Here is a 25982-nt window from a genome sequence, read left to right on the forward strand (position 1 = left end):
CACTGAGTAGGGAGGAAACGCTGCTTGAAAGGGCTATTGCTGGCTGCAAGAATGCATCACAGCATGATTTGCTGATTGTATTTGCACAATCCAGTCAAACAGTGTAAGGAGGTCAAAGAATTCAAGCATGGCCTGTGCAGGAGAGAGAGCTTGTGGCCCAGCATGATTGAGAATTTCATACATCATGATAACTGATAGGAGTTCCTAAGGACTGGCAGCCATTTCTGTGAATTGCTCAGCCTTTATCAGTAGCTACCACCTAAGTGCTGGGGCAGCTGCTTGGCTTCTGTATTTTGGTGGGGTGCTTTTGGGCTTGTATTAGTCATCTACATAGGTATGAGGTCCCCACTACTGTGAAGTGAATAAGGCAGGCACACGGTCAAAGTAGCTGGTGAAAGCTAGCTGTTTGAGCGAATACGGAGCCAGCTTCTGAGATGAGGAACATCTGGTAGAAAGAACTCAGAACTACTAACTTCAATATTATACATTTACAATTGATAATGCTGATGACAACTTGGGAATACTGCTGCCCATTACCACCAAGCCCGTCTTCTTCAACCAAGAGGTCATTTCAGAGACTGAATTTCAATATCTGAAGATGAAATGAAAATAAATGTCATTTATCATTGCTCGGTGATGGTTATGTAAAAGTTTGTGAATTTGGATAGTAACTTAAAAATGTACCAAAGGGAATCAAAGCATGTGCTGTAGGAACTCTTCTGCATGTTACACAGCAGTCAGAGCTATTTTTTACTTCATAAGGAAAACATCAATTTGATTGAACAATGTTCCCTGTATAATGTAGATGCCTAACTGTCTGTAGATTGCCCCTTTGAATTTCTCTGGGATTCATTGCGTCTTCTGTTAAGAGGAAATTATCAACAACAAGAGGAAATCCTGTACTAGTACTGAATAGTCCTTATTCTAAAGGTACTTCCCTTCTTGTGGGAATTGTATATAATCAGAACAACACTCCATAAAACAGATGAATTATTTTAGAAGGAGACGGGTCAGCCTTTTATTTAAAAGGTCTGACGTTATTGTACATAAGAAAATCAATTGTTAGAGAGAATGACATTCTTCCCCAAGCTGACTATACTTCACAAAGGTGGGGCAAAGTTTAAGGCATTGGCAACAGGAAGCCCAAGCTCCTTAGAGACTTCCATGTTGTCTGGAGCACACAATGACAAAATTACTTTTTTTCTTCCCCAAAGTAACCCTATGCCTAATAATGATTAAACTTTACCCTGCTCAGGACTTGAGTTGGTGAAGATGAGAATGATGTATGCAACTGTGGGCCAGCAGCAAACATGTTCTAAGTGCGGGGCATTGTGTCAGTTTGCAGCGTGCGGTACAGAACTGACAAGCGGACAGACTTGATCTTTTGAAGATGAATCCTTCCCCTACATTAGCCTTCCAAGATCTGCCCCCTTGTACTTCAGTTCCGACCACACAGACCTTCTCCACCACAAAAACCACTATGAGTTAAACAAGCACCAGTCTAAAGCCAGGGACTAAACAGCCATGTGGCCGCAACTGTGTCCTGAGACTGGGGAAAACAAGCACATAAGAGGAGTAATTGTTGGTCTAAAGCTAAACTGTTGTCCTCCCCAACCTGTTAAATCCTTTCCTCTTTCAAAGGAAAGGTTTGAAAATCGCCCTACTCCCCCTGGCCCCAAACAGCCCAACACTGGGAGATGCTATGATGAATCAGGCATTCATGGAAAAAAGTTCAAGGGAGATTTGTTATGCAACTTTAAAAAATCCTTGGGTTGTTGTTTTAGGCAATGTTTGTCCAATTTTTATCTCTTCACTGAGGAGGTAAGAAGGCTGCCTGCTTCTTCATGGTGTTGACAAGGTTTGCAGGACCCTTCGCAGCCCCCTCGGGCCCAACCTCTGTGATTCTGCAAGTTAGCAAACTGAAGCAAACAGCTAACAAAATTTTGCCTCCCTGCAGCAAAGCAACATCCCAGGTTGAAAGCACAGCTTCAGTGACAGAGCTGGCTGAGAGCCACAGGGGCCCAATACCGGGAATTCCCATGGTCTGCCCCCAGGGATAAAGTTCATAGAATGACGCATCAGGTTTCCGGTTAGAAAAATCCCTGCTTTTCTTTTCTCCCCCCCCCCCTTTTTTTTAATACAGCATTAATATCCTCAGAATGTGCTAGCCAGACTGTCTGACTTTATGCATTCTTTATGGAAAAAGGGAGCAGTAATCCAATTCTTCTTTAGCTCTCATTTTGGCTGTATACTCTCTAATGCAAAAAGAAAAAAAAAGTAGTTAAAAATCTCTTTTTATTCACAGTCCCTATGCTAGGAAGTGCAGCCTTCCTTCCTTATTATTTTCACTGCCTTACATGAGATGATAGACACCTAGTCTGTCTCAAACAGTTGCTGAGAAAGCTGTGGTTCAAGCTTTACATAATGAAATACTTTTTATAGTAGAGTTTGTTGTGAAGCAGCCTGTTAAGCTCAGCTATCTGCATTGCATTAACTTTATATCCCAAAACTCCTGTCAGAAAGGAGATTTTTATGTAATTGCATTTGACACACCCCAGTCAAGGTTCCCTTGCCTTTGATAACTCTGTCTGAAGCCTCTGACTGGAAAAGGCTAGAGAAGAGTCTGCCAGGGGCTAGTGTCACCTCAGATTTAATTTTTTAGTGACAGTGTCTGCTCCTCACTCATCTGTACTGGAAGAGCTGTTGCAACAATGCTGCTAAACCTATGGGATAGTGAAGTGAGCGATGATGGAGTTATATCTGTATATATGCAACTTGTACCCAGCATCCACTCCCACTTTGTTACAAGATTGCAAGGGCTGCTAAATGCACTGCATGCTAGGGGAGCGAGAAGGGCATGGGGGAGAAGATGGAATCCTTTTTATTTTCAAACATGACTCTAAAGAGGAGATTTTTAAATTAATAAGCCTCCTTCTCACTATCCCTTAGGGCTCTTCACAGTCTCATCACTATTACATTTGCCCCTCCAAAGTTACGTGATATCTGCAGGAGATGTTGCACTATGTTTTAGGTAGGGAGACGAGACTCAGAAAGTTGAAAATCAAAATAGCTGGTTGAGATGTTTGGATACTTCTTCTCCTTCTTCTTTTTTTTTTCTCCTCAGGACAGTCTTCAGTAGCATTTCCTGGACTTGAAGCATGGCTGCTCTTGACTTTCTGGAAGCCACAGATGACGTGTACTTCTTGAAACTGGATGGAGGTGGTTCTTGTGTCAGAGTGCTAGGCAATAAGGAATACAGAGTGGCCGCTTTAGAAAATCTTTTCCTAGTCTCCCATAGCACTTATGTAAATGGAAGCAGTAAAAGAATCCAGTTCCCACAGCAGCTTTCAGACCCTTAACTGTTAGACTGTATTTCACACTCCAGAGTCTCCTAACACCTTCACATTTTCAGCAACAAAAAGACCCCTTCACTACCCCCTGATGAAAGAAAGCCCATGGTTGGAATGAAACACAGTTCTTAGGCAAAATTAATATTCCCATGAGATGCATTTTTGTGTGTTTGACTTCACAACTTACCACTGTATTTTTAATACAGTCTTTTGTGTATAATTTACTAGGTCTTAAATAAGTTATTTGATAGCACAACGTTCCTTATGATGCCTTAGATCATCACACATATGTTCTCTCAGTAGGGCTGGAGTTTTGGATTTGCCCCTTAGACTCTTTCAACTCAGAGGGATTAATTGGTGATACATGTAGGTTATCTTATGTGGACCAGAGAAGAGTGGGTCTAGTTCTGCCCAGTGTGTTTAGCTTGCTGTCATTAGAGCAATGCAGAGGGGAGAATCTCAAATGCTGTCACAGGCTTTGGAAAGAATTGCACTATAATGATTGCAGACATTTCTGTATTTTCCTCCAACACTCATTGTTTCCCCTCCAGTCTTCTTTCTCCTGGTTGCTCATCCAAGACTACCCTTCTGCTTGCTGGTCCGCTCACAGTTTCTTCGTGTGATGACTCCTGATCTCACAGAATCACTTTGCCAGCCAGTTCTCATTCCCACCTTGATCCAGCGTCAGGCTTCAGCTTCTGTCCCTTAGGTCCTCGGGAGACCTCTGTGTGCCCTCTCAAGCTCCTATTCAAGTCTCCTTGTATTCTTCACAGTATTCTTGTTTTTTTTCTTTCCCTTACCTTGGATTGCCAATTTTCTTGCTTGACAAGTCTTGTTACAACATCTCACTACCTTCTTGTCATAATCTCACTACTTCCCCTCCTCCCTGCTCTAGGTTTTGTCCTATCCATGTCTGAAGCAGATGCTTTCCTCTATAGCTGCTTCATCCCTTGCATCGCAGCAAGCACAAAAAAAAGGACTGTTTACTCCTGTCTCCAGCCTCAGCCCCACTGTGCCAATAGTAGTCATTGTAGGGGAAGTCCTTGTGGTTGTAGCAGCTAAGCCACTAATAAGGGTCAGAACTCAATGAGGTAGGTACTTGCATAGCTTAGTCACAGTAGGACTGAAACCTGTGTGCTGAGTGTGCAGCCATTAGGACTTTTCATTGACTGGGTCTAGCAAATCTGTTCTGAGCATGCACAAACATCCGTTTTCCAAAAGTTTAGGTCTTACTCAAATGTTGTTAGATTTTCATGTGGGCATCCAAAAGATGCCTTCCAACAAAAGATTGTTCTTTCTTAGATTTCATGCCCTGCTGTAAAGTATTTGTTATTAGATAATTTAAAAGAACAAATCACGAGCTTCTCTCTCCTATTTGTTTGTTTGTTTATTTACATGGACAAACCAATGGATATTCCCTAACTTCATTCATTGAAGTATACTTTTCCAGCAAATAAGAAAAAACATTGGTCTTATTGCAGACTTTATCATGAAATTTTTAGCTGGAAATTTTTAGTTTTGCATTTATAAGCAACTGAAAAGTAGGTGTGCAGAAGAGGAACTGTGGAGCAACCCTGACATCTGAAGGTGTTACCAGCTTGCAACGTCACATACTACACTTTGAGATCGAAGAACTGCACAAACAACATATACAGATCAGTTTCCTTTGCAACGGATGTGCACTGCAAACATTCGTTAGCTTTCCCCCCACATATGCCCATAAGATAAGAACGGAAAATAGTGTTTATTATTTGTGGTATGGTAGTCCTTAGAGGTCCATGCATGAGCTAAGAAACCATCTTTAGCAGCTGCAGAGATCAAAATAGCTGAAATATCACCAAACATATATTTACTAGGGGTTATGGAGAACTATGGGAAGAGAACCATGGGCTTCCCTTCCCTACTTAGCACTCCTTAGTGATAAATGTATGTAGATGTACAGAGACGGTTTCTTTAGGTCATCCAAGCTTTAGTGGTATTATCCAGACAAAGGAAGATGTTTGCTATATATACCAATATGTACAGGAATAGAATCTTTTGGAAGCTATCATTTTGCCCAGAAGGTTGTGACATTTTTGCCAGAGAGCTTGTGGAATATTCATCCTTGAAGATATTCAAAACCTAACTGGATGAGCAGGCCCTGAGCAACTTGCTCTAACTTTGAAGTTACATTCAACTTTGAAATTGGCCCTGCTTTGAGCAGGGAGCTGGATGAGGTGACCTCCAGAAGTCCCTTCGGAACTAAATTATTCTCTGACTCTGTCTTACCCCTGTGGAAGACAGTGTCTTCTCTCTTAAAGGGCCTCAGGATCTCATGAACCCAGTGGGACCTGGTGTCTGCACCATCTGTTGAGGGAGCCAGGCCAAGATGAAAGGACCCTGGAGCACAGGGAATGTGAATTGGGAAGGAGGGACATGGGGTTGAGCTGGGCACAACAGGGTGAGGAATGTGTTTGTTTGAGGAGCTGTGTGTGGGTGGTGGCAGGAGAGGCACAGATGAAATCTCTGTTAGGATGGCACAGATGCGTCGGGCTGGGTCATGGGTCGCATAAGGAAGTGTAAGTTGGGATCCCAGTGGGAAATCCTGTAGTAATAAAAATGTGTAGGAGTCTACAGTTAGAGCGTGGCTTTTGGGAGGAGTTAGAGGCATGGAAAGAAACTAGCTGGGACTGTGGAAGGAGGTCAGTGTTAAGGAAAGGTTGGAGTGTACAGGGAGAAGCCGCTCCTTTCAGTCATCCTCATTTGTCAGAAATGTTGTGGTGGTTAGCAGCCCCATGGGACTGATCAGGAGCTTGGACACGAGAGGTAAGATCACCATGGGCTGGGCTGGGCCCTTATTCACTTTGGGGTTGCCTCTTTCCATGAAGTGAATGTAATCACCTGGGTGAAGAAGCTGGCAATAAAAACTCTTACACAGGTGTCCCAGAATCTGAATTGTCACAGCCACAGCCCTGCTTATTGTCTTCCCTAGGCATGAGCAGTACTGCAGCAGATATATATATATACACACACACACACATATATATACACACATATACATATATACACACATTTTTTTTTTCCTGACTAATTGCTTGTATCCCTTCAGTTGCCTCTTCAGTTCTACTGCCTGATACCAGGAACAATCACGAATGTGTAGCACTAAATAAACAATAAACAGTAAATTCAGCAAGGAATCTGTGCCTTAATATAGCTCAGTTGCCTCAAATGACTAATCTGTACATTGCAGTGATGGCAAGAACCTATTCAAGAAATGAACAAGAAGCCCTTATAACCTTGGGAAAGATGTCTTTTCAGGGTGATATCAGAAAAAAATACATGATCTGGGCAAGAGATCTGTCTGAAGAACTTCAGCAAGGAGAGAGGGACTGAATCTCCTTAGAGCAGAAAGGAAAACTCTTCTCTGGAGAACACACAAAAGTATCAGTTATGTCTCCTTTTAGGAGTGTACGGAGAACACATTCCAGACTAGTGTCTCTGGAACAACTTTGTTTTATGCGCAGGCTTTCACAAGACTGGAAGAGGAAGGCTGTGAGGCAGCAGAGCAGCTGCTTTATTCTGTTGAGTGGCCCATGGGAGCAACATACTACCATTTGGGGGGGGGGGGCAGTGTTGGCTTTACAATAACAATGGAGCTGTCTGGGAAACACTTTTATAAAGTTTTATAAAGGATAGAGACAATAGGCTTCTATAGAAATAACTTTTACAACTCTTTTGATTTAATAGAGAATGAGAGTGCTTCTGTTCCAATAAAGAGCCTATCTGTGGCTTTCTGCAGGTTGGAGCACAGTGTGCATGGAGCTGACTCTGTGTGGTTTTCCTTCCTGTCCCTCCAGAGACATCTAAGGCCAACAAATGTGGCTGGGCCCCATTCTAACATGTAGGGCACCAGGGAAGGAGGATTTCATCAAAAAAAGTACAGTGCAGAGGTCTGGCACAGCACTTAATGATTAAGAGTTTCACCCTGCTGCCTTCACAGAGACAAGATTCATGTTGCAGATTCCTGTGTCTTTTCTTCCTGAGACCTGTGGGATCAAGTATTATGTGGTCAAAATTGCAAAATAATCATCTCAGTGCCACTGAATAGGGAGAGATTCACTACAGAAAAAGATCTAGTATCAGAAAATATCCTGTTGTGAGCTGTGGCCTTTAACCGCCTGTAACTGTCATCTCTGTGGACCAAAAACATAACACTCTTGCAAATTCAAGAGTTATGTTTTTGCTCTGTTGAAATAGTCACTATTAAATTGTTATTAAAAATAGTGTTTGGCAGCCCAGTCTGTAAAGTAAAATGCAGTGGACACACTGAATTGACAAAGTCCTGCAGGCTTACAAGCAAGCACACATAAAGAGTAAGAGCAGTTGCAGCCATCACTGCAAATCCTTCCTCCTGGCCCTGAACTTTCCTTTATAATCTCAGAGGTAACGCAGGCTGTGCATCACGTGCAAGGGATGATGTAAAGTTGCCTTGGAATTTAAAGACACACATACCTCTCAGGTGTCCAGATGAGCAGGCAAGGATCAGCGCTATAATTTTTTTCCTAACAGATGCTTCAATATGCTTCATTGTAGACAGATTTTTGAAGGAATGAGATATGATTCAAACTATGTCCACTACTGGTATCAAAAAAAATGAATCAGGTCATTTTACCTTTTAAGACTGAGTGATGCTACTAGAGTAGAAGCCTGACGGCAAAGCTGGAGGATTTGCATCAGTGATGACTCTCATACCACTAAACTGTCAGAAAGTAAGCCTGTATTTTTGGGAGGGAATGTTTGCCATCTACTTCCCTCTGTTGACTGAGTTACTGAAGTACACTAACCTTGGGTACACTAAAAGCAAGTCTCAAAGACAATATAGGGGAATTGAAAGACAGATAATAGGCCAGACTCTTGGTATTTGTGAGCTGGTGGAGCTTTGCTCAAAATACTGTAACGGCTGAGGACTGGGCCACATTGCTCTTCATTTGAGTAGCTTACTTTATGTAAGGCCATGCTCTCGAAAAGAAGAGACAAGGATATTATGTGCACACATCTTTGCAGGCACTTCTACTTCGTCTTTTTATTTCTAAATAATAACACCCAAATCCAAATTTTTCTTTGCATCAGACTGTCAGTAATCACTTGCATTTGGTATAAAAAAAAGGAGGAAAACAAAGCACAACTACGGTTTTCCTGTTCCAATGTTGTTTTTAAAACAACAGCTTGGTATTAGTCACCACAGCTACCAAATGTGGGCAGCATTTCAGGAAAGCTTTACAAGAGTATTGCTTTCTGTCACCGAAATGTTGATAAACTCATACTGGCTAGAAGACTCTGTTTCCAGTCCTCAAAGAGTGTTACAGAATGTAATGGGTACTGTGGAGAGACATCCTTATTAAACTCCCAGCAGCGCTGGCGTCAAACTTCACAATATCTATCATCCTACCATGCTTTGCCTTGACCACAAAGTATACATTTCCCTCCTTTGGGCAGGGAGAAATGGCAGCAGTGACTCATGTTTGACACTTATGTCATTTGACATGAAACCCTTTTCCACTGGAGACTTACAAGGCCCTGGCTTCCTGTTTCTTTTGTTTTCTCGCTACTTCCCTGGCATCCTCCTGTGTGACAGTATGTTTCAAAACGCTAAAAGAGATGCTCAGCTGGCATAATATGCACACAATTGATTTGCTGCTGACAGAAGGGCATTACCCAAAGGGGCTTCAGCTTTCTGTAAAGCACTCCTCAAATCTGAACAGAGTTATGTTTTCATTGGTTGCCTGAGACACTGCAAAACAGCACGTCTGTGCTCAGAACCAGATTTCATCTGTGACAAAGGCACCCTCACCGCCTTGACACACTCCTTCCTCTGGGCATATGGATCTTTTTAAGGTGTCCCCTGAATTGGTTAAAAGAGTACCATAAGCTCTGCATTGTTTTTTGAGAAGTGAGCTGAAGTGACCCATCATGTGCTGGACACTTTTTCACAGCTGGCGCTGTCCTGAGATGCTACTGCCTTGGAGAGAACCTGGAAATATTGTGGTTCTCTTTAAGAGATTAGTAAATGTCTAAGGCTTTTTGGCAGCAAGATGTGTCCATCTCCCTGTCTGCAAAATATGCTGGCCAGCTACCATGTGAGAGTTGTCAAAAATAGCCGTGGGATTTCCTGAATGTGTCAAGGAATGCTGCAATTCTTTCTTGATGACTCCAGGAAGAGGGTCATTGGCCTTTGATTCCTTTGATCAGCGTCACAAGCTCATGATTTGCCTGGCTCTGCTCAGCAGAAGTATGCATTAGGACTCTGGTTTTAGCTGTCGTCATTAGGCATCATTTATTGTTATCTTTTCTTCAGGCCTGCCCTAGTTCATACAGCTACCAGCAGATTTACTGTTCAAAGTTCAGTCGTTTTTTAACACCAGGACAGATAAGCGTCTTCATTCTTTCAGCTGACACATGGTGCTGTGTTCATTTGGGGTGTTCTGTGTCAGAATCCTAAATAGTCCCAAACGACATGAGATCACTCCTGACTACTTCTACTCCTGGCAGTTTCTTCTGGTTCCATCAAATGTTCAGAGTGACAGGCCACGGGGAGCTCTCCAGAAAACATAAATCATTAAATCTAATGTGCAAAAAGATTCTTTAGGAAAATCATTTCCAGATCTCTCCAAAAGAGCTGATAAAGAAGCTCCACTAAACATGGAGTTTGTATGGATGGATAAAGTATAGATGAATGATCTTTGCCTTCATTTTTTAAAATTCCTAACTACTACATATACACCATATCCTTGACTTTGGGTTTGGCACCTAACATCATGGGAGAAATCAAGTAGGATCCACAGGGCTGTGGCCTGACTTTGTAGCTTGAGGACAGATTGGCTTGTGACTAGGAGTTATCGTAAAGCAGGCAAGCTCTTCAGTGCATTGTTTTTTTCCAACATGGGATCAATGTTGCCTGCACTGAGCATAAAACAAGGAGTTGCTACATGCTGCTACTTAGGTGTATTGCTGTGATGTAGAGTTTGTTATTGTTTGCAAGTCTTGTACCAAATCTAGTATTTCAATGGCTTTATTAATAATACAGCAAGGATTTAGTGGGCTTCATAAACTCATGAGGACTCTAGAAAGAAGGTAGCTTAACCAGAAAATCAATCTGTGTCAGAGAATGGAGACATGCAACTCCTGGACTAAGTCCCATATTGGGTCACAGGTACATTTCCAAATGTCTTTTCTTTCTTTGTAGGAAGCCAAAGACAGTCTTTCTTTTGCTGATATTGTTTCATTGCAGTTTGTTGTCAAATGCAGATATCGTTTGAATGCATGTGATGAATGAATGATTGCCATAGTTCTAGAGCAACAGCAATGTACTTTCCATTTTAGGGGAGATTATGGGTTGCTATCTAGATAAAAAGAGAATTTTATTTGAAGGTCCCTAGTATCACTAGCAATGTGCATTATTTTATTTACTCAGCTGACTCTAAATGTTTTCCCTTTCAACCGTGAGATATTGAATGACCAATTTGGAGACTGGTCCAGCATTTACTGATATGATTGAACAAATTCCTATTGATACCAATGAATGCTCATGTCAGATTCTTTATTAGCCACCCAAAGATCAAATCAATGACCACACCTCTTATGTGTTTTAGGTGCTTTATATTGTCCTTTTTAATAAAAGTTATCATTAATTTTAAGTTGTATTTTCTTAAAGTATGGTCAAAATATGAAGGTTTAAATCTATAACTGAAAATATTTTACTTTGATTGATTTGAGAGTGCTATAACACTGTCAGTTTTCCTTTAGAAAAATAAAAGCTGACATAATATTTCAACACCAAATACTCATTCAGTATTCTCTTAGGGCTGAAAACACAAATGATGAAAACCAATTAAGTGCTAATATAGTACAAAACATTTGCATCAATTATTACCAATGTTTGATTGGAGAATTCCATTTATGTTCAAAATGCCACAGCGATTTCATTATAATCCATATATTCCTCATTTAGCAATCCATGAAAAGGTCCAGGTTTAAGAAGAACAATTGCTATGTAATCAGATAGTGATTAATGGGAAAGAGAAGAAACTTTTCCTTGAGTAATTCTGCAGATCCACATCTGGTTTCTGAGAGACAAAGTTAATTCTTCAAAAAATAAAACACTTGCTCAGTTTGACAACAAGTACTGGATTCTGTACAAGTCCTTGTGTGTGACTTAAACAGGTTTTCACAGGGTAAGCATTGCAATGTTTCAAGAAGCACACGTGAATTGATGAGGTCTAAACACTCAAAATCATGTGTTATATTGTTATTTATGTTGCTTTAAATCCCAAAGTGTAAATCCCAAAGATCTATGCTTGTCATGAAACCCTTTTACCAGGACTTGTGAGTATCATCTTATTTTATGGCACTGTGGACAAAATGCATAACATGGGGTAAAACAGACATATTTTGGAAACTGCCTGCCTTTTCCTTTGTATGCCTTCCCTAATATGGCCATCTTTTCTCAGAAAATATTAAGCAGTTGTAGTAAGGAGTTCTGTCTAAGATGTTCAACAGCACTTCAGAAGTCTGTAGGGTAATATTCTCTTATGACTGCTGTATGAAATGAAGCCCAGTACCACACAGAGGCTCACTCAGAGGACAAGTAGCTTGTATGGGTAACTAGGGCAATTGCCTGGAAGGTCTGGGTCATGAGAGAACCCCATTAAACTAAGTTAGGTAGCATGTGAATCATCCAAAGCGTGGGTGAGAAGATGAAGCTGGAGAAGTCTCAATTTCTGCTTTCAGTTGCCTTGAATTTAATACTGCTTATAGGAACAATATCTGTTCTTGCATTGACTTTGAAAAAGCAGTTTAAAATCTTTAAGTGGTGGCCTGTGTGATTACACCCACCTGAATGCAGAACATTTTCACTGGAACTGCAAACTTATTTAGCTTTCTTTTTGGAGGAGTGGCTGTTTTGTCTTGTCACCTGCCTGCAGTTCATGAGCAGGTCTAGTGTTGCCCCTATGTGGGACTAGCATCTGCTTCTTCTCTGCATGAAGAATCCTCTTTGCTGGTCCCTTGTCCGAGGGTGTATCTCCAGCAGCTTCTTTAGGCAGTTATGTTAAAATAATTTTGTGATTCCCTATAGAGTTGCTAATGCTTCATAGATTGTATTACCTTAGGGACATATCAAACCCAAAGCCTACAGAGACATGCAATTAATAGTTTCTCCAATATCAGGCTGATTGCTGGACTTGCTATTAAAACTGACATATTTGTAATTTCATGGAGTTGTTCCTCAGAGTTAGGTGTAATAAAATATCTGCAATTGCTAACATGGTTACCTTTGTTGATATGTAGAATCTACCTCATGCAATGCAATGAATACCATGAATAATCATAGTGTCACCCACATAGCCATTTGCTTTTTTCTTGATAAAGTCTGTTGCTTCAGCAACTGTGATTTACCTTCCTCTGCAGGCATTTTCTCAGAAATAGTCCTCAGGATAGTAAGACTCAGGAGTCTTACCTAATTCCGAGAAACATGCAGAGTTGTTCTGACTCTCCTCTAGGCATTTTGATATCTCAAATTCAGTCTTTTTCTAAGACCAGCAGTTCAATAAAACTGCAACTGCTCTAGCCACTTGCAGCTGCATTTGCAGCCAGCCCTTGCCTGGACAACTGTAACAAAGATTATTTCATATTTTGTTTCTGTTTGCTTACTTCTAAGCCCATTGTAAATATAGCAAGGAAGTCTTTTGGTGGTCTTTCTTTTGAAGAATACTACTGTCTTCATTGTGACATAAAGATATGAAAGAATGTTTTAATACTTATCACAGGGAGATAATCCGCACAGTGTAAAAGCTTTTTCGTGCTTTCAGTCAGCTATTGCTTACTACTAAAGACTAGTAGAAAAAAAATAAGCCATTGTTAGCACCATAATAATGAATAGATCACTGAACAGAACAAGGAGAAATAACATATTTTCCCATATTGCATAAACCAAGAAAAATTTAGTTTATTTGGATAACTGTTCTGGGATTCAGTGTCAGAATATTTGCATTTGATTTCCACTGCAGAGAGGGAAAGCTTGATACAATATCCAGCAGAAATCAATATACTGCTTAGAAACAAGGTGTGTTTCCTTTTTGATCAGTCATTTTTCATTCACACTCCAGATTTGTAGATCATTCAGTTACTGTTCATTAGGTATGATGGGTACAGGACTTGAAAGCAATGAAATGTATATGGAGCTCTTTGGCAAGCTGAAATACTTAGCTGACTTCTTGGTTTTGTACAGGCTTTAAGTACATTGGGAAACAGTCTGAAATATGGTGGAGAGAAGGCAAGATACAGGCTGTACCAGTTCTCTTTATTCCACTGGGAAGCACTTACCTTTGCTTTACAAACCTCTTGCCTTTCTCTCTTTACTTGGACCATAATTAGAAGGTAAAATAGTACCTGATTGCATGGTGGTTCCCCTGCGTTATAGGACGGGGGAAAGCAGGTGGACTTCCAGCGTGGAAGTGCCCCCCCAAAATGAGAAAAATCTAGTTTCTCCAGGAAAAGGAGTTTCCCAGCTTCCCTGGGAAAGGAGTAGGAAAATGGGAAAATATGTCTTCTGTAATATTCTTTCCACATATTTGATTGATCCAACTAAAGAGGGAGTTATTTTTCGAGAATTAAAACCTAGAAAAAACCTCCAACTTGCCATATAATTGAGGTCAGTGCTCCATGCTTACACAACAGAAGTAGTGTCCCTAGGTGGCCTGTGCTAGCTAGCAGGGTTTCCGTGTGGCCCTAGGCCAGAAGCTTTGAAAATATGAGGTGCCTGTAGATATACATTTTTAGCAAATAAGGAGAGGAGCAGCTCCACCTTTCCAAGACTCCAGACGCAGAGAAGCCTATTCCTTGGAGGAAAGGAAGGGTTACTCTTCAGCCGGTGATTGCCAAGAACTGCAGTTGACTTGTATAGGCCTGTAAGGCACATCTGCACACCTGCACATCTGTTTTGTAATACTGTAAAACATTTCTGTTAAACCAACCCCCTAGAGCTGAGGTTTTTAAACTGGGAATAAATGGAATAATTTGACAACAGATAGACAACCAAATTGTACTTTTGAGAGATGACTCTGCCCTGGTGTCTGAGTGGCGGGTGGCATCCTAGTACAAGGTGGGCAAGTAGGGTTCAGAGAGCTGGGGTTGTTAGTTTGGAGGAAAAGAAAGTCTTTGTCCAGAACATTTCCCTTCTGTGGCAACAGTTTCAAAATTTGCTGTCTGCCCATTTCTTTGAACAAGCTGAGGAGCTGCTTAAAGATATAGCAGATAGCAGACACTGCTACCAGGTGAAAAACAAACAGAGAGAGATATGTTTTCAGCTGCGGAGCTCATAGTCACAGGATGCTATGGATTCCAGAAGCTTACCTAGGCCTCAAAAAGTGATTAGACATATTAATAAAAGAAATAAATCCATCAATGATATTAAACGTCCTAAATAATTCTTGTTCAGGCAGCTTCAGAACTGCATATTGTTGGAGGGTAGAGAAGCATCACGCCATGTGCATGTCTTGTGCTTATACTCTTCCTTGAGCATCCGTGACTGACCACTGACAGAGACAGAGTACTGCGCCAAACGGATCCTTGGTCTGACCCAATGCAGCTGCTCTTATGAGTGACAGTTTAAAAAATGCCAAATTAATCAAACCTGCAAGACACCATTATTGTAGTTGGGTATTTGAGTTTGCTTAATTCAGAGGGAAGCGGAAAAATGAGTTCTTGAAAAGCTTGGAAAATCAGGCAATACATCTATGAACGTTAAACATGCCTCAGCATAGGTGCCAAGTTGTGCAGTCAGCCTGTGTGTCTCTAGTAAACTCTCATAGTGTTCAACGAGTGTAGGTGCATGCAGGCAGCTCCCTGACCCTGCCAGTGACCTGCCAGGCAGAGCAGCTAGTGCTGGCCAAAATTGGGCCTGGGAACCTCATAAAAGTTTAGGTGTTGCAGAGCACTGGGAGAGGAAGTTTGCGTTATCAACTTCTTGTTAAATGATTAAGTATGGTAAGAATGATAGTAGGTGAGTCTTTTATTGCCATCTCCTCCCAGTCCTCCACAATTACATGTCTTTTAAAGAAAAAAGAGTTGTCTGTGGCCTTGACATGGAGAGACTGAGTACCTAGAATAACCATGAAAATAATAGAAAATATGAGGAATAATCACTATAATCTCTATGTTAAAAATTCCAGCTCAATTTGCTGATAAGACATATCAAAGCTGTGGTGGTGATGGACATGTGTTCCTGCCTTCAGCAGTTATAGTAATTCCTTTCAGAGAAAAAATACTAACATTTGCAAACTAGCCCAAGCATTTGATTGTTGTTAGCTTCTGTTCATTTATAAAGCAGGGGAGTAAAAATACACAGAAAAATATCTTTGTTAGTATAATTTCTATACCCAGGTCTAATGTTGAGCTAATGGCAGGCCAGGACACCCAGATAATGCAAAATCCTGATAATATGGCATGAGCTGGGGAGTGCAGGGGCACACACCCACATGGTGCCAGTGCCGAAGAGCTACTCAGCTGGCTCCATAGTGTAGCTCCCGGGTATCCTTATGGTCTGCACAGAGGTGAGGAGGCTGGGCCCATGCATCCCTGTAAGACTTTCCCAAGGCGCCAGGAAGGTTGGGGAGCTCAAAGCAGAAGCAGTGCCCCTGATTTTGCCCTTATCCTCCCTCCCTCAGCTCTGGTGCTGCTGCTCCATTTTCCACTCGTCTCCAGCCAGTAGACAGCCTGCCCCTTTCCTCCCAGACCCTGGGTGATAGTGTTTTTCCTGTCCCCCCAGCTCTGCTGCAGGTAGTGGCTGGGCAGGCAGTGACCCCAATAGACAGACCGAGCTGGGTCCAGGCAGGCTCCCTCCAGCATTAGTAGGGTGTCCTAGCAAGCTGGCACACCAAAACCTGAGCTGGCTTTTCATGGCACATCTAGGGTCTAATGGAAATTGGTATTTCAGGCTCTGGTTGTGTTCTGTGAGCGAACAGCTGTGCTGCTTCCAGACCTGTCCCTGAAGGCAGAAAGCTTGGATTTATCTGGTGCTGTGCCTGAGCTAATGTCTACAGCAAGGATAATCTGCAATCTGGGTAACCTCTTTATAGTTATTTGGGAGCTGTCTATATCCCACTGCACTCCACTGATTTTTCAATGTTTGCAAAGAAGGAAGCATAGAAACACAGGGCAGGAAGGGAGTTTCCAGCTGTCACATCTGGTCTTTCTGCTGTGAGCAACCACACAGTTTATCCTTTCCCAGCCTGCTCCAAATCCAGCTGAAAAGCAGTTTGGTTTTCCTGCTTCCATTCTGCAGGCTGGAGCTCTGTTTCAGGCTCACTGGTGGCTCACAACCAGCTCCTAAATTCCAGCCTAATGGAACAGCTAATTTATGCCCATTTATTCTTATGACCACATTTTCCTTCAGTTTATATACCATTTCCCCAGTGCTGTATTCATAAGGAAATCTAGCCAAAGTAATGAAATTTGCCCAAGGAAAGAGTAATATCTTTTATGCTATATAAATGCAAATCCAGATTTTAGGACAAATGATAGAATATCATTCTTCATGATGCTCTAAAGCAGGGTTCCAGTATAGTGCACAGGCTAACATGCTTTTCCAAATGAAATTTATCATTCACAGTCTCATGTTAAAAAGCAGAGCTTGCCCTCTTCCGGTCACAAGCAGTTGTACATGGGGATTTTGGGGGAGCTGCACAGCATCTTTCTTTTCTGGAAATCATTTGGCCAAAGCCAGGCAGCTTCACTAGGAAGACTTTTTGCAGCAGCTATTTACTGGTACCTGAAGAAAGGAAGGCTGGCATTGCATTGGAGGGGTGAATATTTCCCTAAGTGCTCAAAATATGTGTTCCTACAGGCTTTGCGGAACTAGACATAGTTCCACAGTTGAAGAGAAGCAGAGAGCTCCATTAATGCTCCCACAGGACGATCCAAGCTTAGAAGCTATCAGAGCAACTGCACTGAAGAAGTTTTGAATGTCCAAAGCAGAGGCATTTTACAGCATGCTGGAGAACCCCCTAATCCATTGGGATCCACAGGACACTCTTGTTTCTGCTGCTCACAGAGTTGCCGGTTACATTTATGTATGTAGGCTGGATTTTAGGCTTCTCTGTATTGTCCCCTAGTCCCCCCTATTTGAAGGAAAGGAAGAGTTCAGTGTTTTTGAAGGCTGATAGCTCCAAGCGTGACCATCCTCTCTGCTCTGCTGGGAGGTGAAGCCTACTTTTTAAATGCGAGGATTGTTTCATGGTTCATTTAGCCCCTGATCTGCTAGTGGGTTTTGATGCTAGCTTTTATCGCTGTTCCCTGTATTTCTGAAGTTGCTTTTATCACCTCCTTAGTCTGTCTTCTGAGCTGGCTGCTAGGAATTGTCTGCTGCTTCCTCACCGTGTCTGAAGCTGCATTAATGTAGCTATTCTCACAGTTACAAGAATTTCTGATTATGATGCTGTGATGTTTGCAATTCTGGCCATTCCTTGTTCCACACAAAAAAATCAGCTCCTTTCAGTTTTACAGCTACTCATGATCTTGCTGCTCATATTAGACTGGAGTTAACTCCCAAAATGTCTGGGCTCAGTCTCCAGATTTCAGACCTGCCATCTACATTACATAAGGACCTGGCATAATCATGCAGTGGATTAAATGGATATTCTCCAGAGGGAGATCCTTGCAACGCAGTCCCTAGTGTTTTAGAGATTATGCTCTTTATTAAGACTGACCACTGCATGGCACTATTGCACCAGCATCACTGCGGCAACCAGGCCCCAGACATAGGGAAGATTATCTAAAATTCTCTTATTACTTAGCAATATCCCTTCTACTGTGTGGAGTTCTGCTTTCTTTCACAGCTGAAAGATGCTCGGAATGGGGGATGTGCTGCAAAATGGAAGCAGATCCTGCCTCTGCCTTTGCAATGTTTTTTTCTCTCCACCAAAAGCCTGATGAGAGGATTTGATTAGACATAATGGGATCTGAAAAACACCCAATGACATGGAAAGTGTTCATGCTGCCTGAAGGGCAGGTTTTAAGTGAGATCCCCTAGTTTTGGGTGAAGAGAAAGAAGTATTTCTCTTCTCCATATGGTTTCAGCTGCTGGGAATAAAGCTCTTTCCTATGCAGATCCCAGGGCCCATTCTTCTGAAAGGACTGGTGAGAAGTGAGTGACTTCATGTGCATGTGTGAGTGTGTGTGTGTGTGTGTGTGTGGCACGCTGCTGTACACCAGTAAAGCAGTGCAGAGATAGTTATGTGACATGTTTGGTTTTTGTTCCAGACATTCAAAAAAACATAATTAAATGTGATGATAAAGGGAAAAAAGCCACTGTTTTCAAGTTTTGGACCAATGATAGGTTGAAATCCTAGATTCAAAGCCTCTTGACTTTGGAAATGTTTGGTTTTCAGTCTGAGCATGAATTTTGTGGCTTCAGTACGACCACATGAATTTTGATAGATCTGAAATGTTCCTGTCTGTTTACTCAGCCAGTGTCCTCATGGCAGCCTTGACACATCTAATGGATTAACTAATAGAAAACAGAGCCCTAACCCAGACTTGGAGGTAGTCATGGGACACGCAGAGGTCACAGATCAGAAATGCCTTTCTCAGTGCTCAGCACAGCTCTTGCCTGCAGCTGAGCAATTATAAATTTCTGTGAGATGAGGAGGCATCTGCTCTGTGTCACACGGGCACTCCCAGCTCCATCCTGCTCTGTGGGCAATGTCGCTTAGCCCATGGTAGATGCTCTGCACTGCAGTTTCAGTGTTTCAAAGCTCATGGGATGTAGCTGGGTGCTTAAATCTTCAATTAATCAAGGAAGCGGTCTGATTTTTTCCCCCAAAGTGCTGAATGCTCCACTTCCCTTTAAATTAAAAAATATATTAAGATCTTCCAAATATTACTTTAAAATGGATGTTTTGGATATTCTATAACTTTTCAAAGAGATCTTTATTCTGTAACTCCACATGAGAGACCCGTCGCACAAATGTGTTTTTGTTAGCACAAGCAGGGAGGAGCTGGGAAGTCAGTACTAAGGGCTGGGGTAATAAAAGGAAACTGCCATATTGCAGGCCACCAGAAGGAGATTTCTTTTTGCTATTAAATATTAAATACGCAGTAGGATTTAAAAATAGACTCGTGGAGTATAGTTATACCTTAATAAAATGAACTCTAAACCCACAAACTGTTAAGATATCTAAGTAAATAAAACAGGAGCAGTCATGCTCTGCCACTGGCCTCGAGTGGCCCACACTGTTTTGTTACTCAGTTGCCCATCTGGTGCAGTTTTGGTACGAGTCAAGCAGTACCTCCAGGCAGTGCCCAGGCCCTGTTCTGGGGACAGCAAGTGCCGGGGACCATCCCAGCAGGCACATTGGATGTGGACACGCTCATTTGTGGGGGAAGAGAGGTTGGCCATATGGAGGCAAGCTAGGCTCTCCTGCTGGGCTTCAACACTGGGGTTTGCCCTTGGCTGGTTAGCAGATGTGACCAGTGGGACTAATGGTAACAGGGTTTGCAGCACAGCCAGATCTTGTTAAGTCAGGGGACAGGGGAGAACTAAGTCACTTGCCACTGGGATATGAACACAGAACCCAGGAACCCTCACACTGAAACCCTGGATCTTAAATTAAAATATAAGATTGACTTACATAAGGCCTTTTTTTTTTTTTACTGTGGCTCTGACCAAGATACAAACTTGGAAGAGTTGGCAACATTGGAGCTCATGACATCCAGATGCAAAGTCTGCTATTTGGCTTCCTCTGTCAGGTTTGCTTCTGGTAGTTTTGCCAGACCAACAACAAAACCAAGTTTCCATAACGAGCTGGATTACTCCTATTATAATATAGTACCGAGCTCATCACCCACCTTGCAGCCTTGCACACGGGAGAACTTCTGCTGCTTTTTGACTACTGGCCAAGTCTTCCAGGGACATAACTTGGCTTTGAAATAAAATAGATTGCATGGGTCAAAAGCTGGGTGATGCAGATCTGGAACTTTTGGCCCATGTCTCTGAAAGAACAAGTGACTTCACTTTCATTAGTTTAAATCAGAAAATGAATCCTAGAGGTAATTCTGGATCACCTCTCCAGTTCTGAATGGGGTCAGATCCAATTTCATATCTAAGCACTGAAGCTCAACAGCTTCTGTAGCTATTTTGTATTTTTCAATAAATCCTGTAAGTGAATACCGTTTACCCTGAAAATTAGTGTATTAACAGCCATAATCTTGCTGCAGCTATGATGTTTGAGCCCGGGGCTATGTTACTAATTTTTCTTTCCCCAAATTCCTTTTTTTTCAGTGTTGAATCAGGATTAAGGAGTGTAGGTGTGTGTGTCTAGTTCTTTTTTAATATACTCTGTGCTAGGAGTAACATTTGTAGGCTAAGATTGTATGGTAACGTTTAAAAATAAATGGAGTCTGAGCACTGGAAAATGAATTGTGGGGTCAGTGCTGTATTAGCAGAGAAATAGACTTGACATATTAATAGGTCTTACATAAGTCTAGTTTCCACGCTTTTATGCTTACGGTAGGTTTTCTTCTCAAGTGGGCACATGTCAGAGAAGTAATGGAGTGAGAGAACAGACAAGCCCTTTTTCAGTTCACAGAACCCCAATTCTTTATTAATCACAGCTTGCTCACAATGACATACAGGAAAATAGCACTAATGAAGAGTAGAATATGCAGGCAGCAACCTCCAGGGGAGTAGGGACAACTTCAAAACTGCAGCTATTTTGGGGACGATGTGTTAGGTTTGGTGATACTGTACTTGGCACAAGCACCCTGTCTAGTCATTCCTGCTGCTTCAGCCCTCTTAGCTCTAGATGTCTGTCACTAGGTAGGGTTGGCTAACACTGAAGAGTAAAGGTCATGTCGAATGGAAGTCAGCAGTGTCAAAAAAATGTAACAACTGGCTCACAGGTTCCAGGTGAAATATTCAGTAGCCTTTTGTACCATTACACATGTAATATGGTAGCATCAGATGAGTATCATAGATCATGGCATCTACAGATAAAGCCACTTGATGCTATTATTTGCTCCATCAGTAAGTTTCCAAGTGGTGAATTAAGCTCACTTTACAATTAGCATTTGTATCATTTAGAATTTGTCATAGCTAGATGGTTACAATGTTCCTCCTAAATTCACCTTAAACTGACTTATCACTTACTTTCCTGTCTGTTGCAAAGCAGTATTTGCTGCTTCTCATCTCAAAAGGCAGAAACAACAAGTATTGTATGCGGTGATTTGACCTCCATTTTACAGCTCGCTACAGAAACCTGTAGGGCAAATTGTATTTGGAGAAACTGCGTTTTAAGAGCCTTTTGTCTTGGACAGCTGGATGTGAAGTCACAATACCTGTCACCTAGCTACTGCTTTAACAAAGCTTATTGATGGCAAAGCGCTCTAGGTTATTAGGCAATGGCTGGTCTCTAGCACCATAGGACTACTACTGACCTCGTTGGTGGGTTGGAATGAGAGTTGCAGGGAATGGAGTTAGACGTGAGGTGCTTCAAATGAACCAACCCAGCAAAGTCAACTGAGTGGAAATAGACAACATCAGAAGCCTGTTACAGGACATGTAAGATTATGAAATAACTTGCATAATGCAATACTTGTATTTTTTAACAAAAATGTAAGTATTTACAAAATAAGATCCAAGTTTTTTAAACATCAAGCAAATCATTCTGCAAAGAGACCGCATTGTTTTTGTTTTTATTTTTGTTTCTTTTTTAAAGTTTTTTATTGAGTTCTTGATTTTTTTTTAAACCATGTCATACATTTCCCATACTGATATCGCATGATCCATAATAATATAGGCAGGGGGAGTTTACTAATGGTGGGGATGGGTCACATCCACCATCGCTGTTTTCAGCCAGACAGTTCCACCTGGAGCTCCTTGTTTCTACGGACCTCTGCAGCATGCCTCTCCTGGAAAACATCAAGAAGGCAAAAATCAAACCTTTTTCTCATTCTGTGTTCCCAGGGAGGCTCCTGATGGCAACCCCTTTAAGGTTGTGCATTTCACATTTGTGCAAAAATTTGTCTCACAGCACGACCATCTTTATGGGCTGCAACTCAGGAGTGGTGGCATCCACCAGGCCAGTCCAAGGCATGCTGTGTGCTTACATTGTACTTAAGTTCCAGAGCACACTCTTATACCTGATATAAGCCTTGCACTGGGTTCTCAGCACCTGGAAGAGTTTCCTTTTAAATGACCACACTGAGACCTGGTGCTTGCTGCATGAAATGTGCCATGCTCCCACATTTCTTTTTGACTTCCTAAATGTTACCAAAAAATCAAATATACAGAAGGATGAATGGGCTTTAATTCCTTGTTGCACACTGCATATAGAAGACATGATAGTTACTATGTTATCTGTAGTTTTTAGGAGCCATAATTAAAGGTCACAGAATTTAGTTCCACCCAGATGGATCAATCTGAGTATCTCAAATGTCCCCTTAGATCAAATGATGAGGCTGGCTGTCCTCCTGGTGCCTTCTCCAGCTCTGAGGTAGTAGGGGGGCTGTTGGCAAACTTCAGTGCTAAACCCTTCTGTTCACCTTTAGCCATGTTGTCTTCCCTTTTAAAAAAAAAGTTCATAATTATTTTAGACTTATTTGAGCCACTGTATATTCAGAGACTTCTGTGGAATTGGGCCTGTGGTCAGGAACAACAGCTGTCAAATAAACTCAGGAATGTTCTACTCATGGTGTTTATAAACTGTATTATTTCTGGCAGCTCTTGTGTTTTAGGAGTTTTAGCTTATACTGTTGTTCTTTTCAACTGTCAGACTATCAGACTTTTACCTTCCTTGTGTCTGATCCCTGAAACTACCCCCACCACTGACAACCCAATAGCAAACAAAGTGACTATAAAAGCAAATATCCATCCTAGCAGACTTCAATTTAAGATACTCCCTAGGTATTCATATACATTAGAGGATCTCTTATGGGGATTGCTCAAAAATCCATTGAAAACAACAAGAATCTTTTCATTGCCTGAGTTGGACTGTGGATCACAGAACAAGACAGCTTACTGCATGAACTGAATCTGTAAATCACATTTTTTTATATGATCTGTAATTCTGAGCTCCGGATTTTCTAAGGCTCTTGTTCCTCAGAGCTCCTGTTAACTGCAGTATATAGAAATTACCTTGATACTAGGTGCTTCTAGGCACCAAAACCTGGGTGCATCCATATTTATGGGTCAGTTTTGAAGACCTAGACATAGGTATCGCATTTCATCTTTTCCTTCATATGCAGGGTTGGCTTTTCTGTTTGTGCAAATAGTAGTCATGCAGTTACTAATTTCTGGTCTGTACAAAGGTTCCCAAATATGTTATTATCATCTTTACTCAAAGTGTTCATTGGATTTCATGCAAAGATATACCACCACATTTCCAAGGAAAAGGGACTCAACAGTCTTAATGTTGTTTGCATTGATCTAGTACACAGAGATGCTCCAGCTGTCCTTCCCATTTCCTTTTAGTACATTAAGGATGACTAATCGTCTTTTTCTTTTGTTTTCATAAGCTTTGGGATATGTGCCTGCGAATTAATCTAATGTAAAAATGTCAACTAATTTGGGCACAGTTCTCAAGCTCAAGAATTATCCAGTTTGCGTATTCGCTAGTAATATCATCCTTTGGGAAACTCTTGGTTTTTCCTCCTCTCTGAAAGGATACTTCTGTCTCCACTGAGGAAGGACAGGGGCTTACTGAAAAGATCTCAAAAGGACACCCGTTTTCACTGAAAACAACTGTGAGAGATTTTCTGTCTATGTCTATTTACTAGTATATTAGACAGTCCATTGTTGACAGGAACAAGTAATCATTCCTGCAGAAAGGATTAGAAAGTGTTATCACTGCTAAATCTTTATCCTCAGGTTTCCCTGTCTTGGTTGGAAGGGCTGCTTTGGGGAAGACTACACTCAGTCCTGCACTGTGGTGTTTGGGATTTACCTGTTTCCTAAAGGGAATTCTTCTAGCTGTACCAAAGGTCTCCAAAAGAGAATTTACTCTCTTTTAGTCACACAACTTACAGGGATGTATAAGAAAGCTTCTGATGCATAAGAAAGATTTTTTCCCCTATTTTTCCATCTCTCCCCTCTGAGTAGCGAAGAACTAAACCCACACGACAACTGTTTGATCAGGTCACTGACCTTTCTTAAAAGCCAAAATCTAAACACAAGTGACCTTTAATTTGTTCACAGTGCCTTCTTATAAGCTAGAAAATCAACCTTTTTTTGTTTTTCCTTCTCCTTCTAACACTGGACCTTTGCCTTTGTAACTCTGTGAGAATAAATATGTGGATCTCAGCAGACACAAAAATCCTAGACTAATCTTAAGAGCAGGAGCAGGGAACAGCAGAGTTGGTGATAGTTAGAGAAAAGTTCAGTCTTTCTCAAAAGTGAGTTGTGTTTTAGATAGGCCCCAGAGGCTCTGACTTATAAAAATCCCGCAATCTTGGCAACTGAGAAAAGAGCTACCCCATGACGTCTCTTCAAAATATTGATTAGACTTTCCTCTCTAGTCTGAGGTGAGGAGTGATGGTGCAGTTACCTTTTCTTGGAGACGTTCAATAAGAGCAGCTAAATTAGCTTCACGGTTTTCTTTGATCTGTTCCATTTTCAGTATCAGCTTTTCCTCTGCCATTTTGCTGAAGTTATTGTTCTCCTCCAAAGCCTTTTGAAGCACTTCTCGCTCATGTTCTCTCTTCTCTGCCAGATGTTTCAGCACCTGGGCCTCCTGGGACTGGAAACAGCAAGACATGTGGCTGAAATGAGTGTCTCACAAAACACTCGTGTGGAGCAAAAACCCCCAAAGGGCAACAGTTCACTCAATTTGGAAACTGTATGAAGTTTGCTTTTTTGTTGTTATACGCATTGCTTGGAAAAATCACTTCTGTGTATAAACAAGATTAGTTTCAGTAACAGGGGCTTAGAAGCTCTGGCCGAATGTGGGGCATGTGCCTTAGGCAGCGGCAGCGAAGTGTCTGGAGCGCTTCTGTTAACAAGCAATGCTGTCGTGTGTTATCGCCTTTTGTTGCCTCACTTACTGTGCTAAGTGCAAGCTGCGATCTCTTAGCCATGAGCTTTTTTATTAGTAGCAACAAGGGATTGAGGGCTGAAGGTATGTATGGTGCTAAAAGGGAGGTTTCAGAAACAGAGAGGTGCATTCTTGCCTGGGTTGGATTACCCTTAAAAGTAAGTCATTGAATAGTCAATAAAGGCTTTGACGTCTACAGTTCTGAAAGCTAAACACAAGCTGTTGAGACAATGTTTTTTTCCATGATACTTCTGTTTGGCTTCACCTCACTGATCACAAAAGGAAAAAGGGGTTTTATTCTATAAAAAATATCAACCCCCCCCAATTTTTACTTAAAAGCTTACATTTTGCAAGGAAGATGAAAACAGCACATAGGAATTAAATGCATGCAGCTTATGCACAATACTGTGTTATTCTTCATTCTAAACTTATTATTCAGAAACATAAGCTTTTTATTTATTTCAAATCAAATTACTAACATGAAACCACTAATTCTTGGGGAGAAGCCAAAGAGCTTGCAGTGCGGTGCCCATCCTCCAGGCAAGTCTAGTCAAAAAGATAATATATTTCA

General features: G+C 41.5%; 1 protein-coding gene across 1 annotated transcript in view; it reads right to left on the reverse strand.

Moving 5' to 3' along the window:
* Positions 1 to 21198: 21198 nt before the first annotated feature.
* STMN2 (stathmin 2) overlaps positions 21199 to 25982 on the reverse strand; it is a 40989-nt gene continuing 36205 nt past the window's right edge. The window contains exons 4-5 of the mRNA XM_026100701.2: positions 24926 to 25117; positions 21199 to 22292 (exon numbers count right to left, since the gene is read on the reverse strand). Coding sequence (XP_025956486.1) covers positions 22233 to 22292; positions 24926 to 25117 — 252 coding nt within the window. The 3' untranslated portion in view covers positions 21199 to 22232. The remainder of the gene's footprint in view (positions 22293 to 24925; positions 25118 to 25982) is intronic.

Source organism: Dromaius novaehollandiae, chromosome 2 (assembly GCF_036370855.1).
Source record: "Dromaius novaehollandiae isolate bDroNov1 chromosome 2, bDroNov1.hap1, whole genome shotgun sequence".
Classification (NCBI taxonomy): domain Eukaryota; kingdom Metazoa; phylum Chordata; class Aves; order Casuariiformes; family Dromaiidae; genus Dromaius; species Dromaius novaehollandiae.